The 14,205-nt window shown below is 41.9% G+C and overlaps 1 protein-coding gene across 6 annotated transcripts in view; it reads right to left on the bottom strand.

Moving 5' to 3' along the window:
- Window positions 1-14,205, bottom strand: part of LOC131104049 (ankyrin repeat and SAM domain-containing protein 1A) — a 52,517-nt gene that overhangs the window by 17,096 nt on the left and 21,216 nt on the right. For all 6 annotated transcript variants that reach the window (XM_058050769.1, XM_058050767.1, XM_058050768.1 and 3 more), the window contains 10 exons: window positions 8,964-9,260; window positions 7,586-7,661; window positions 7,381-7,482; window positions 7,232-7,312; window positions 7,003-7,172; window positions 6,058-6,120; window positions 5,283-5,400; window positions 5,094-5,137; window positions 3,889-3,982; window positions 1,028-1,503 (listed from right to left, as the gene is read on the bottom strand). In XM_058050769.1, coding sequence (XP_057906752.1) covers window positions 1,028-1,503; window positions 3,889-3,982; window positions 5,094-5,137; window positions 5,283-5,400; window positions 6,058-6,120; window positions 7,003-7,172; window positions 7,232-7,312; window positions 7,381-7,482; window positions 7,586-7,661; window positions 8,964-9,260 — 1,521 coding nt within the window. The remainder of the gene's footprint in view (window positions 1-1,027; window positions 1,504-3,888; window positions 3,983-5,093; window positions 5,138-5,282; window positions 5,401-6,057; window positions 6,121-7,002; window positions 7,173-7,231; window positions 7,313-7,380; window positions 7,483-7,585; window positions 7,662-8,963; window positions 9,261-14,205) is intronic.

The following is a 14,205-nucleotide window of genomic DNA, read 5'->3' on the forward strand; positions in this document are numbered from 1 at the left end:
ATATTTACCCTGTCGATTATAGATCTGAGATTAAATATGATTAATTCTGAGTTAACTTTGGACAAAATGGGATTAATCACAATCAAATATTTTTAATTGACAGCCCTAAAAAATATGTGCCGTTATTTTTCTCTTAGTCACTGAGTTTATTTGTTTGTTGGGAATAGCACGTTCTACATTGTCTTATGAGGGCTGTTATGTTACGTGATTAGCATTGCCTGATTTTTCTCCCATGCAGGCAGGCTTGGAGTCTTTGCAAGAAAAAAAAAAAAGACCAGAGCTGAAGGAAGGAAGATGTGCACCTCCTCTATGAGTCTTAAATTTTCAAATCTCCGTCTGTCGTCTTATTTTCTTAGCTTCTCTTTGGATTTATCCCCCACCTCCTCCTCTTCCGTCTGATCTCCTCCTCTTGCACTACTAACATTTTGCCGACTGAGCATCGCCATACTGTGAAATTTAGTAATGAACATTACAGGACACTCTGTGAACAACCCCTAAAGAAAAATGTCATGAACAAATGAATTTTAAACCAAGTTAGACTGAGGAAATATTTGCATTATTATAATAATATCCCGTGATTATGGTCTAAACGCCTGGTGGCTGCAACTTTTGTTTGGGCTTAAGTCAAGCTGATTTAACAAGGGAAGCTTTGTACATTAAGATGTTTTACAAAGAGCACAGTGAGAAAAGTGTATTGAACTGCGTAATCTAAGTACTAAAATCTAGGAATGTTTTACATTCTCTTTTTTTCCTGCTTTATACAATTCAGTGCCATGACCTTAAAATATGCTTTCATGGTAGTTTAATACGACTGCTTTTTTATTAGTATTTCTGACTGATCTTCTACTGGTCGGAGTCAACAAAGGAAAATGTTCCTCCAACTTTAATGCAAGAACCCTATTGATTTCACTTGTTGTTCATTACCAATAAGCAATAAAACACACAAATTTTATCAATATTAGAGTTAGGTGCGACAGTGTCAAGTAAAACTTAAAACTTTATTTAATCGAACGCCACATTGACTTACCTCGTCCCATTCTGAGGTGAACGACGGCGATTTCTCCAGCCTTTTCTTCCCGCTGCTACAGTTGGAAACTGATTCACTTCGATTCCCTAGTCCTCCGTCTTCCTCGTTAGGAGGCGACACGAGCAAATCCGAGTCCGACTTAGAGAGGCTGCGGGCCAGCTTCAGGTCGCCGGGAGGGCGGATCCTACCGGCAGACATTGCCCCCAAGTCCCTCGGTTCCTTGTTCACAGTGGCGTAAATAGCTTTCGGATCGCAGTCTGTAAGGATGGCGGCCATACTGGGACGGGTAGGTGGCGCGGCAGTCGCTTGCTCTTTCGCTTTGGCTCTCAGCTGTGGCTGGCTCTGACAGGGCGGCAGGACACCCGGAACCCTGAAGGGCTCCTCGCGACAGTCAAAGACGGGGGAAGATCCGTGAAGAAGACCGGTGAACTGTTCCGGGACACCTGCACCCTGATCTGGGATGAGCTTGGAGTTATCTAGAGAGAGGAAAAACATACAAGGTCAGCGTTAGAAGGGGAGAGTTTGTTTGGGAAGGCTGGTTAAGTGGATGGAAGACTGCGTCAGATCCTCAGGGCATGGCTCATAAGAAACCGCCCACACAGGCGCTGAAACAGTTTTGTAATTGTTTCCTAGCAGGAGTGATGGTGAGAGGAGGAGGAGGAGGAGGAGGAGGGGGGAGAGAAAAGTTGGCTAGAAAAATGTCAAGATTCCACACCCAGCTTGCAGCCATCTGACGACCAGCTGCTGGTGCTGAACGTTTGCAATTCGGTCACAGGCTATGTTCTCCATTGGAAAGGTCACTTGACTTCATCACACTTTCCTCACAATATCACAAGAAACAACGCTCCAAAATGACACCAAGCTCTATAAACACACCGTATAAAAAACACAGTCCAGAAAGAAAACTAATCCGAAGACTCACTTACATAAGCTGCCTTCTCCGGCAGAAAAAAAACTCCTTAATGAGATGGCATAAGAAGTGCAATTAAAAACAATTACAGTTTCTTCTCCTCCCTCAAAAGTCTCCTTCCCTCCATGAAATGCGCCATTCAGCTCGGAACAAAACACTAGCTTGGCTCCAAAGTCTGTGGTTCCACTGTGCACTCCTGTGTTTGGCTGTTGTCTGTGTGTCCGTGTGACAGCGGCTATGTGTTTTTCTGACTTCTAATTCTGGACTCTAAACGACGGCTCAGGAATGGAAATTTGAATCGCCTCATCCTCAGTGGGCTAGACTCGGGGTAATTAGCACAGTGCCACATGGAGAGGGAGCGAGCACAGCGGATGCATGGACTGTCTCCGTCGGGGTGATAGGGTCAGGGTGTTTGGTGACAGGGGAAACTGGGGCAGCGGTCACAGAAAAAAAAAAAAACAAAAGACCATCTTCAAACAGTAGGCATGTCTTCAGATTAAAGCAAAAAAAAAAAAAACACAACCCTGCCCCACAAAAGGCATATTTGTGTGTCTGTTCGTGTGCGTACTGCTAAACACTTGAACTTAAAGTATGCAAGGGTTTGGGTATGATAAAAAAGAGGTGAGTGGGTGTACCCTGCGCATACATCACTATCCCTGCCAAAACTTGAAGCAGTGTGAACGCCCTCTGTGCACATCGATCTGGTTTCAACAATCTCCCACCAAGTTAACCCTCTCCAGGTTCATAATCTAACTATTCACAAGACTCCGTTACAGAGCATGAGCTAATATTATTGCGGTTTATATAGATTAGGTCACCGCAGATGTGGAAGTGTTTCCTTTGGCGCCGCAAGCGCCGTGTTTCACTTATGATGTCATGTTTTGATAAAAAAAAAAAAAACTGATGCAGTGCACCAAAACTGTATTATTACATGTCCAGTTGCTTTCACTTTATTCACAGTCTAACTGTGAAACCATGTTTATTATGGACTGCATGATGCAACCTATTTAAAAAGGACTAAGCGCAATGTAATTATGTGAACTCCACACAGAGCATTGCATTGCATTCCTGCTGGGGACAATATTGCATTGTGGGACTGATGAGACAAGATATGGCTGACCCCCACCTTGCTGAGTGACCTGAGGTCTGGTCCTTAGTTGGATAATAAGTAATGACAATTAAAAGGTGAGCAGAATTAAATATTGTGACTAATACTACTTTTGATTTAAACAGTATGCATGAAAAGTTGAGAGAATTTTTTTTACAAAAGAAATTCACCGGCACAATTAAATTGTTTAATAACATGATATAATTATATATAATAATAATTGATATTCAATAATTGATTGTATATAATCCCCAAACAGGCGGCATGGCGGACAAGTGGTTAGCGTGCAGACCTCACAGCTAGGAGGACCAGGGTTCGATTCCACCCTCGTGGAGTTTGCATGTTCTCCCCGTGCATGCATGTGTTTTCTCCTCCCACATTCCAAAAACATGCTAGGTTAATTGGCGACTCCAAATTGTCCATAGGTATGAATGTGAGTGTGAATGGTTGTTTGTCTATATGTGCCCTGTGATTGGCTGGCCACCAGTCCAGGGTGTACCCCGCCTCTCGCCCGAAGACAACTGGGATAGGCTCCAGCCCCCTCCACCCCACCCTTGTGAGGAAAAAAGTGGTAGAAAATGAATGAATGAATAATCCCCAAACACAATAGGAATTAACTACTGGGTCATTGTGACATAAATAGTTAAGTAAGCCAAGTAAATCGCAGTAAAAATATCATAATGTATTTCTAATACACACACGCCAAATTACAAGAACACTCAAGGTGACAAAAGGTGTAAACATTTGTCATATATAAAATCACTGAATAAACAACAACAAGCTAATTTGATGTTACAAAGCTTCCTTGGGGGAGGTAAATAAGACTCTGGTGTCCACACCTACCTCCAGATGCCCGCTGTCCCACCTGTCCGGAAGGGTGAAGTGTATCTTTTGCCAAGCTTGGTGGTCCAGAATCATTTAGGGTGTTGACTTGACGCTATGGTCGAAGAGAGGAAGGAGAAACGGTGAGGTAATTCTAGCCTGCCAATCAATTGATGGCACCCAAACACTCCCTGTGATGTGTAAATGCCCAGTTCAGACACAGTTTTATAGGATATCTGGCCAATATCACATGACACAATGTGGAAGTCATTGCATACATGCAAACAATGTACACAGTAATGCATATGTATACATACATACCGTACATATAAACACAGTGCTATCATCAGGCCTACAATTCCTTGGGACTATGTATGATATTAAAAATATCATACATAGCCTGGCATACTACATCCTGTACACACATGTACTAAGCTGGTGAGCCACAAACTATACATACTGTATGAAGAAAGGATACCAGTTGAAAAAGTGCAGGAATTTATATTTTGCACTGTTTGATGTTAAGGAGGTTCTAGGTGGAGCTTCAAAATGCAAAAACGAAGAAATAATTTATTGCAAACAAACATTCCAGTGAAACAGGCTGTTCATCAACTGATCACAAGTGTAAGACCATAAGACCCCCTATGATATAAATGAATATATAAAATATATAAATTAAAAAAAGGGATTCGGGAATTCTTGCTGATCACATGAAAAATTGTTTTGTGTACGGGTGATGCCAGTCAGTGGCGGAGTCAGGGATTTTTGGGGTGGCTGAGGCACCGATCATCACATAAGGGTGGCAATAAGTTGATACATGCAATATTGAGATGGCCAGTGGGGTGGCCGGAGACTTGCCAGGGGTGGCCATTTTCCGGGCATTGTCAATTATAGCATTGCCCCGTTGGAAAAACAAGGCATTACCACAGAGACGAGGGCTTTCAGTCAACATCTGCGCATACCCATCCACCGTTTGACACCCCTGCACAACCTGAAGCTTCCATGTGTAAAACATCTCCTTGTCATGCATAATCAAGACTGTTAAAGTTACATTTTTCTCATCAGAGAATAAAACCTTCTTCCACCTTTTAATACCTCATGTTTATACTTCATTTTAAAGCTTATTTGTAATCAATTGCTGACTCTGAATGTTTGAAATGAAATTCTTGCAACCCAACGTATACACTCGGTCAGGATTGTATACGTAAGACATATATAATAAATACCTGAGGTAGGACACTGTTGGAAGACTGGATACATGCACTTCCATCTAAGGAGTCAAAACATAAAACATGTAAGCATATACTGCAAATACAAATTATCTTGCCATTTTACCAGTCTGCATGATCATCATGTTTTGAGAAGCAAAACGCTTTGGCGTCTCTGTTCATACAGTATATTCCTTTTTCTGTTACCTTCTTGGCTTGGTGGTAGGACTTTGGTTTGAGCAGTCAGCAACAACTCATATGTGTGATCTTCCTCTTCCTCGGCAGGCTCTCCTCTCTCATCAACACTGCTATTGGTGAATAGAGCCTATGAGGAACATGACGAAAAAGGCGGAAGAGTTGAACAACAACAAAATGACAGGCAAAGAGTTTTTGTTATATTCACTTTCCTTGTTCTGGTTTCATTTCTGTGCGTCTCAATAAGAATTTAAAGAACAGACATAGACTTCCTTTATTGTCATTGCACAATTGTTGTGGTTGTGCGTGTGGGCACAAATAAATTCAAAATATTGAATTTATTATTTTATTATTATTTTAGTTTTATTATTATTTTATTATTTTATTACTTCATTCATTCATTAATTTTCTACCGCTTTTTTCTCACGAGGGTTGCAGGGGTGCTGGAGCCTATCCCAGCTGTCTTCGGGCGAGAGGCGGGGTACACCCTGGACTGGTCGCCAGCCAATCACAGGGCACATATAGACAAACTATTTTATTATTTATTATCATTATTTATTTTTATTTGAATTTAAATTTAATTTTATTGAATTTGGATAAAAGAACACTGAAGGCGATGGCTCATTGTACAGAGATTGTTACACCAAAGAAATCAATACATAAATGGTTATTACAAAATAATGAGGGGTATAATTAGTGGTGCTTTGAAGAAGACTGATTGGTAGAAAAATTAGACTGGGTATCTATGTGGAACAAATGCAACAAAATCCATTTGAAATGGCCTTACCTCTGAGCTCACCTCTTCTTCGAGACCAGGAGCAGCATGTGATGAGTGTACTAGACGATCTTTCTACAAGATACACATACAGTCCATGGTGCCAACATTGAGCAAGATTGCTACCATTGTAGACAGATAGCACCACTGTCTCCCTCTAGTGGGAGTATGGGATTATCACACTTAACATCCAGCATCACCTATATCAGGGGTCGGGAACCTTTTTGGCTAAGAGAGCCATGAAGGCCAGATATTTTAAAATGTGTATCTGTGAGAGCCATATAAATTTTTTTAAACATTGAATGCAATAAAATGTGTGCATTTTTATGTAAGACCAACAGTTTTAGATATAATGGGCTCCAATTATGTAGACCAGGCACACTACCCCACGCCAATGGGGTGTGGCCAGCACACTTTCGTGAGCAGCGCAGTGTCCAACAATAAATCAAATACTAGCTGCCATTAATACAACTTCTGCTGCTGCATAATTTTGCACCATACTCAGTATATTTCATTCTTTTGGCCATCTTTGCCAGAAGGCTTGGTTCTGCAGCTTTAGCTAGGTGACTATTTGACTAAAGGAGGAAAGTCTACATTTACATGTTGACATCTCAATGACCGAGGTAGACTACCGCATTACCCAGTAATAATCGAGTTTTGGTGTTTGACCTGGAAAATATCTTCAAGAAAGATGGATATGGTCAGCCGTATTGCAGTAGAAAATAGATGGATGGATTAAAATGCATAAGAAAGTTGTTAATTTTGAATATTATTTTTAACAGTCATTTCTGTGATGTTTACTTTAAAATGTTAGCAAAAATAATTTTTTTATTGTGGTAAGAAATGCTTGAGAGCCAGATACAGTCATCAAAAGAGCCCTACCTGGCTCGCGAGCCATAGGTTCCCTACCTCTGACCTATATGGTGGGAAACAACAACAACAACAACAACAACTGACCTTCCCCGCTTCGCTGTCTGGTCTTCCGGAGTCCCTATCTGAGGATTTACCACTAGTCAGGCTGTCAAATGAATGGCAAGAGGTAGCTTCAAACAGAGCTTCATAAGGACTCTCCTCCTCAGGCTCCGGGGCGAGTCCTGAGATCAGCTGGCTGATTTTCTCCAGATCACCTATAAAAACAGCTCATAATGTAGTGTACTGTTAATTAAAGAATGCTGGCCAATCTTACCCTTTTTCCGCAGAGTCGGACTCTCCAGAGGTGGAGGGATTGGTGGAGGAGGGAGGTCAATGTCAGGTGGTTTTCCGAGACCTGCAGCAGGCAAAGATTTAGTCACGGCGGCTTAAATCAAACATTTGCAAGTATGCAACGCTTATAACCTTGGATGAGCGCTGCTATGTCCCTGCTCTTCTGAGAGGGCATGTCTTTGACGGTATCCAGCGCTGTCAGGCCCTTCTGATCCAACATGTTCACATCGATACCTGAGAGCCAGCAAAGGGACGGGGTTGTTGTGCTCTCATTTTTTTTTTTTTCAGAATTAATTAATTTTCGGAGCAATCTGAAGCAGTGATTCTGACATCTGACCTGCGCTGAGAAGCTTCTGCACGACGTCCATCTTCCCAAACAGGGCTGCTTCGTGGAGTGCGCTGCCTTTCTCAGTCTAAAAACAAAAACACAATTGAATTGATGAGAGGAATAGAGACACAGATTGCTAATGTCTATAACTACAGCCGACAATGTGATTCAGAAAGCTTTAGTCAAATATTATATTATATTAATGAATGTTTTCATGCCCTTCCTTTTGTATGCCATTATGTACATTCCAATACTTCATCTCGATCTGTACATTTTAATGAACATCTTACTACCATCTTATGGTTGTATTCAGTTGAGCATCTAGTAAACAACTCATGTAGTTTAGGAGTACAAGCAGCTAATTTTTCAGCTCACAGGACCATGCTAATTGCACCCAGCATGTTTGCAGGGCCTGAAGTCACTAGACAAGCCTCGGTTTTGATGAGAAGTTGTGCAGAAGGAAAGAAAATCTATCTCCAGACAGATGGATGGCACCGTTTTGGTAGAGGCCGAGCCCCGGGGCGCCTCTTTCCACATCTGGGGGTGCATGACTGAGCTGTATTTTTGGAATTTACAGTGCTTGTGAACGTGAAATTGTAGAGCTTGAATGGGAAGTCGCATTAGCCACAGGAAATGCTGCAATGTCAGCATGTTTGTCATCGTTTGTTCAATGGAAAGGGAACTGTTATGCTCATTGGCCCTTTGTATTGAGTTGTGGACTCCTATAAAGCAGCTACAGACAATAACTTTCTGCATCTTCCAGAATCTGCACCTATTCCAGCTCTGTCTTCATTTATTCGACCAATGACCTCTCGGCAGGCCCACAGTGTTATGCTCATTGGTCCTTTGTATTGAGTTGTGGACTCCTATAAAGCAGCTACAGACAATAACTTTCTGCATCTTCCAGAATCTGCACCTATTCCAGCTCTGTTTTCATTTATTCAACCAATGACCTCTGGGCAGGCCCACTCTGCTTATGCTCATTGGCCCCTTGTATTGAGTTGTGGACAATAACTTTCTGCATCTTCCAGAATCTGCACCTATTCCAGCTCTGTTTACATTTATTCGACCAATGACCTCTGGGCAGGCCCACTCTGTTGTGATTGGTCACACTCGCAAGTGCTTCGGACTACTGCCGAACCTTACTTTCTAATTTTGTCATTATAGAAGTTGATAATAAATGAATGAATCCTTTGGAGAACTACTAGAAGTGGTTAGGAGCTACTGGTTAACGTCCCATGACTTACTTTAGCATTGTTTAACATGAGAATACAAGGGTAACAAAAGGGTAGTAAAAAAGTGGAAAATCCATACACAGCATTTATGTGCCTTGCTTTTACCACTGTGGTAAAAACACAAATAACGTAAATAAAAACAAAACACACACCTCGTAGTTAATGTCCATGCCAGCATCTAGCAGCACCTCCACGACAGACAGATGTCCATTCCGGGAGGCCAGATGCAGCGGTGTGTGCTTTTTGGTGTTGCAGCTGAGCAGATTGGGGTGGGCACTGAGAAGCAACTTGACCACCTCTAGGCGGCCATACAGTGCAGCGAGATCCAGGGGCGTCTCAAATTTGTTATTTCTCATGGTTGGGTCCGTCAGCTCCTCCAGCAGTAGTCGCACCACTTGTGAATGCCCATACTGAGCGGCGCAGTGCAGTGGCGTCTCATTGTCATTGTTCTGTTGGAGGGCGGGGGGATATATACATGCAGGTTTAGAAGCCAAAACACAGATGCACATTAAGCTAGTTTAGCTTGAGAGAAGTACAGCTTCTTACTAGCATGAGTTGCTATTAGGTTAGAACAGGGGTGGGAAAACTATTTGACTCGCGGGCCGCATTGATATAACAAAATTTCCGGGGGGGGGTTTTAAAAATAATGAAATATTATAATAATTAAAATAAAATTAAAATAATAATTATTATATTATTATTATGTAAAATATGCAAATATAACAATATTATATATAATTAATATAATAATTAGCATTAATATAATAAATATAATAATCATAATAGTTATAATAATAATATAATAATTATTATTTTAATCTTTATTATTATTATGTGCTTGTGTCTCTTTTTTCAGGAGCACTTTGTAAACAACAGACCATGTCAAACAACAAGTTTAAATTAAATACTTTTGAAAGATTGGGCGGGCCGTATTCAAACACTTGGCGGGCCGGATGTGGCCCCCGGGCTGCAGTTTGCCCACCCCTGGGTTAGACTAATAGACAAACAAAAAAAAGCTATAGAGAGCACCGACCACCATTAAAACACAAAGTACAAAGCGTGAGAAAGGAGGATGACGGCGTGGGGGCAGACATGGTGATGACAAGACGGACAGAAGCACCCGGGCGGGTCTGGAATTACAAGACGCATGAACCGCTTGGACATAAATTCAGTTTGTGTACAGCATTTCATCCTTATTAACTCCATAATATGTAAAAAAAAATGTATTGCAACAATGGCGAAAAGTATGAAATGATTATTGTCGACCTCCATGTAACCGGACCATTACAACAGAAATCTCCATCATCTAGTCACCAATAGCAAACAATACCCACATTATATTAATGTTTAATCTCATGCTACAGTAATTAATCCTCATACAGATATGACCTCAAGTATGCATCTTTTCATTAATCTGCAGTGCATTCATGGCTTAAAAGGGAGGAGAGCAATTAAAATCACTCAATTACAATATGAACTCACGACGTGTCGCTTATTGGATTGAATGACTGCATGCATCGACAAAATCAATAGTAATCAAGGTGAAAAGCTCTAGCTGTGCTGAGGACTGCAGGACCAGCAGGTGGCAGACTTTGCAGAGCTGCTGAGGACGGCAAGAGAAATATTATGACATAAGGAGACTGTGCTGCATTCAGGTACAGCACTGTTAATGATAACTATAAAAAAAAGCCCACGCTTCATATGTTGTCCACCACTATAAAGTCAATTCGGCTTTTGGCTGCAGTCACAAGCCTAGATGGGTGTGGCAGATAAGACCACAAATTGTGGTGGAAAGACACTTTAGTTATTCCACAGAGGAGCCTCTCTCCTCTTTTGCCTTCTTGTGACAACACTCGAACACATGCAGAATAAAAAGGGCTGAACCTCGCATAAGAGGATCTTGCCAACTTTCATCTGTGCCGCACTGTCAAGCATTTGCTTATTAGAGAGATAAACTCTGCAGATGTAGATGACTTCAGCATGCAAACACACACACACACACACACACACACACGAAGATTACATCAGCATGATTCACTTGTAGCCTCAGTGGTCATAACGGTTATTCTTGCACATATTTGCATCAAAAACCGAAACCATTCATGATGATGTAAATGTGTGCATCAATTATATTTACAGGAAACCCAACAGAGGTAAAACAAAGACACCTGAGTTGATACTGTGACCTCTGTGCTCCTTTTGTTAATAATTCCACACCAAATCCATGAAATCAGGCTTATTATATTTGTATTTTTGGCAAAACAAGATATTCACATACAAAAACAGCTTTTATGATATGTTGCGTACCACCATTAAAGTTTCTATTGCAATATTAAAAGAATAAAATGTGTATTGTCTCGAGCAATCTTCCCAACAGGGACATCGCAACAAGCAAGATGGAGCATCTTCAAGGTTATTATGCAAATGGCACAAATGCCTCAAAGCCTCACTGAGAAATAGATTTAAATTCATTTGGCATCAGCCTACTTCCTGGACAGAGCATGTTGTTTACATGAAACCCTTTTTTTATTGCTATGAACAACCACAGCCTAAAAGCTCATCCTGATTTAGACGTCAGTGCATGTCAAACAAGATGAGATTAAGATCTGTGCTGCTTATTGATCAACGCCGTCAAGGAACATCTGGTCATTATGTTTTTTTTTTTTTTTTTTTTTATTCTATTCCAGATTCTACAAGGAAAAGAGATTATGTGACACCAAAGAAAGGATGCTGTGCGGTTCTCACAACCTGCAGCCCCGGTGACGGTAACGTGGTCTGATGAGTGACCTCTGTCACGTGAGGAGCTGGCTGGCGGCATAACTAGGTTACATCACCCTGGTCCCCCCCGCGGCAGTAGTAGTGGAGGCGGGTGGCGAGGAGGAGGGACGAGGAAGAGCAGCTGTTCCTGTTTGTGGACCGAAGGGGGCTGTGTGTGTGCATGACTGATGCCGGCATATAATCTGTCGGAAGTCGCAATCAATGCTCTTCTCTGTAAGAATAGGAGATTAACGTATGACAGGTTTCGGTTTGGGTTGACCAATCAGACAAAAGCTAGGCTCTAGGAGACGAGGTTTTAAGAGTTCCGAGAATGTTTATTTTGTGAGCAGGCTGCAATGATCGTTTATTTTTATTTGGACGCTGTCGTGAATTCCTGAGTAAACAAGCCTTGCGGCGGTGCGACAAGATGAGTGTCTCGCACACTTCCTGCCACAAACTCTGATTCTGTTTTCACTGGACACTGTCTCCATTTTAAAAAGGGAAGATTAGTTTTCCTTTCATTGTGCATGTTTTAAAAATGGAACATGTCCTGTAAATACCACTGACATAAAAGATAACTCTTCAAATTGCAGATGGTAGGTAAGCCCCCGGTATAATTGCAGAAATTCTATGAGGGTTATTCACTTGGCATGGGGGAATGGGCACCACAGTAACCACTGATAGAGTCCGTGCTTTAGTTTTACATTCTAATCTTCAGATACGCGAGGCAGGGTCACAGGAATTCATCTAAACATATATTGTATTAGACAAGTGACCTATATAGAGACACAAAGCTTGCATGAGACCCGGCAGACCAGGGCTATACTGTAAAGTGTAGCCTACTAAAGAATAACAGCCATAATTAAAACTATCTCAAAGATAAAAATTGATATTGCTTGCAGTTACGATCCCCAAAATGCAGTAGTTGATTTTTTTTTTTTTTTTAATGAAAAAATGCATGTCGCCCTGTCATGATGATACATTTGATTTATTTGGATGCTTGTGTCTCAGGTGTAGGAGTGTGAAAATATTTCCATATGGCGATATAACACAATATTTAATCTCTCAATCAATTATTGATATGCACCCGTGAAGTATCAATACCTTTGATTGACATACTAGAGTGGCGGGAAAGTCGTCAGGCGAAAAAGACACACAACATGGCGGACACGAGCGAAAAACAGAAGCCTACAAGTCAAAAGTAGGGGTGCTCCGATCGATCGGTTACAGATCGGTATCGGAAGATATCAGTGAAAAGTTACGTTATCGACATTGACAAAAACGTTGATCCCCTCCACCGATCAGCTCCGCCCACGCTGCAGCATTCAGAACAAGCATGTGTGCTGTGTGTGGGACTTCCTGTCTTTAAATGGAAGAAGATGGACTATGACAAGATGCAAGCTTGTCGCTCGTACATGTAGATAGTATAATGTACAGACCCGATCCGACTACTATTCACTGAACCACTGCACCGAGTCTACAAAAAGCAGACGCACACAAAGGTGACAGGAAATAGATGACAGGCAACTGGATCCAGTCCAGATGTTGTTTTGAATCCCTGAGGGAAAACTACTGAAGAATCCCGGACTCCCCTTAAAGCTCCGTCCCACACCTGACTCTGTCTCCACTTGGTCATTCCAATAAAAACCATGACCGTGTTACCATGACAACTCATGAGCGCCAAAGTAAGAGGTGGGGCCGAACCGCCCATTTCGCCGCGAAACAGAGACGAGCATTGGCATGAAAATCTCTGTTTGATGTTGATGCGAAGAGACGGCTACACTGAAAACTACCCATCCTCCTCATCATGAAATGGCTCTCCATCCCTGCCTACTGGATCACATGATGGCATCGACCACAGCCAGAGCTGGAGCTGGAGCATCTTCCTTTTTGATTTATTCATAACAATCCATCAATTATTCAGCCATATAAGCAGTAGTGCCCCCCCTTTTCAAACTACCACGGTGTGTTTATGTTACGATATCATTCATAATGTCAACACATCCCAAAAGAAACACTAACTGAATAGAAAAATGAATGAGGTAAAATTCCAATATACTGCAACGTGGCGCTATACAGGAAGTCATCTTTCACTTCCAAACACTAAGAGGATTAGTTGACCATGTTCAAAAATAGTGTGCAGCTTTATCTACAGGGCCTTGGTGGGCTTCCAGCTACGCTTGCTCAAAACGCAATTATGGGGTGGATGACATGTTTGCACCGCTCGAACAGGGATGGGGGAGGTGTTGTCAGAGTCAGCAGATGAACTCAAATATGGAGGCCGGTTGTAGGGCATCCCTTGTTTGATGATGATGATGATGATGAAACTAACAAGACTAAGGGACATGATGATGGCTCTGCACTTTGTCGCAATGGCACAAAACGTCAAATGTGCGAATACAGAGATTCATTCATTCATTCATTCATTCATTTTCTACTGCTTATCCTCATGAGGGTCGCAGCGGGTGCTGGAGCCTATCCCAGCTGTCTTTGGGCGAGAGGCGGGGTACACCCTGGACTGGTCGCCAGCCAATCACAGGGCACATATAGACAAACAACCATTCGAATACAGATATCATACAGTATTCATTAATTTTCTACCGCTTTTCCTCACGAGGGTCGCGGCGGGTGCTGGAG

This window comes from Doryrhamphus excisus, chromosome 16, assembly GCF_030265055.1.
Source record: "Doryrhamphus excisus isolate RoL2022-K1 chromosome 16, RoL_Dexc_1.0, whole genome shotgun sequence".
NCBI classification, from domain to species: Eukaryota; Metazoa; Chordata; class Actinopteri; order Syngnathiformes; family Syngnathidae; genus Doryrhamphus; species Doryrhamphus excisus.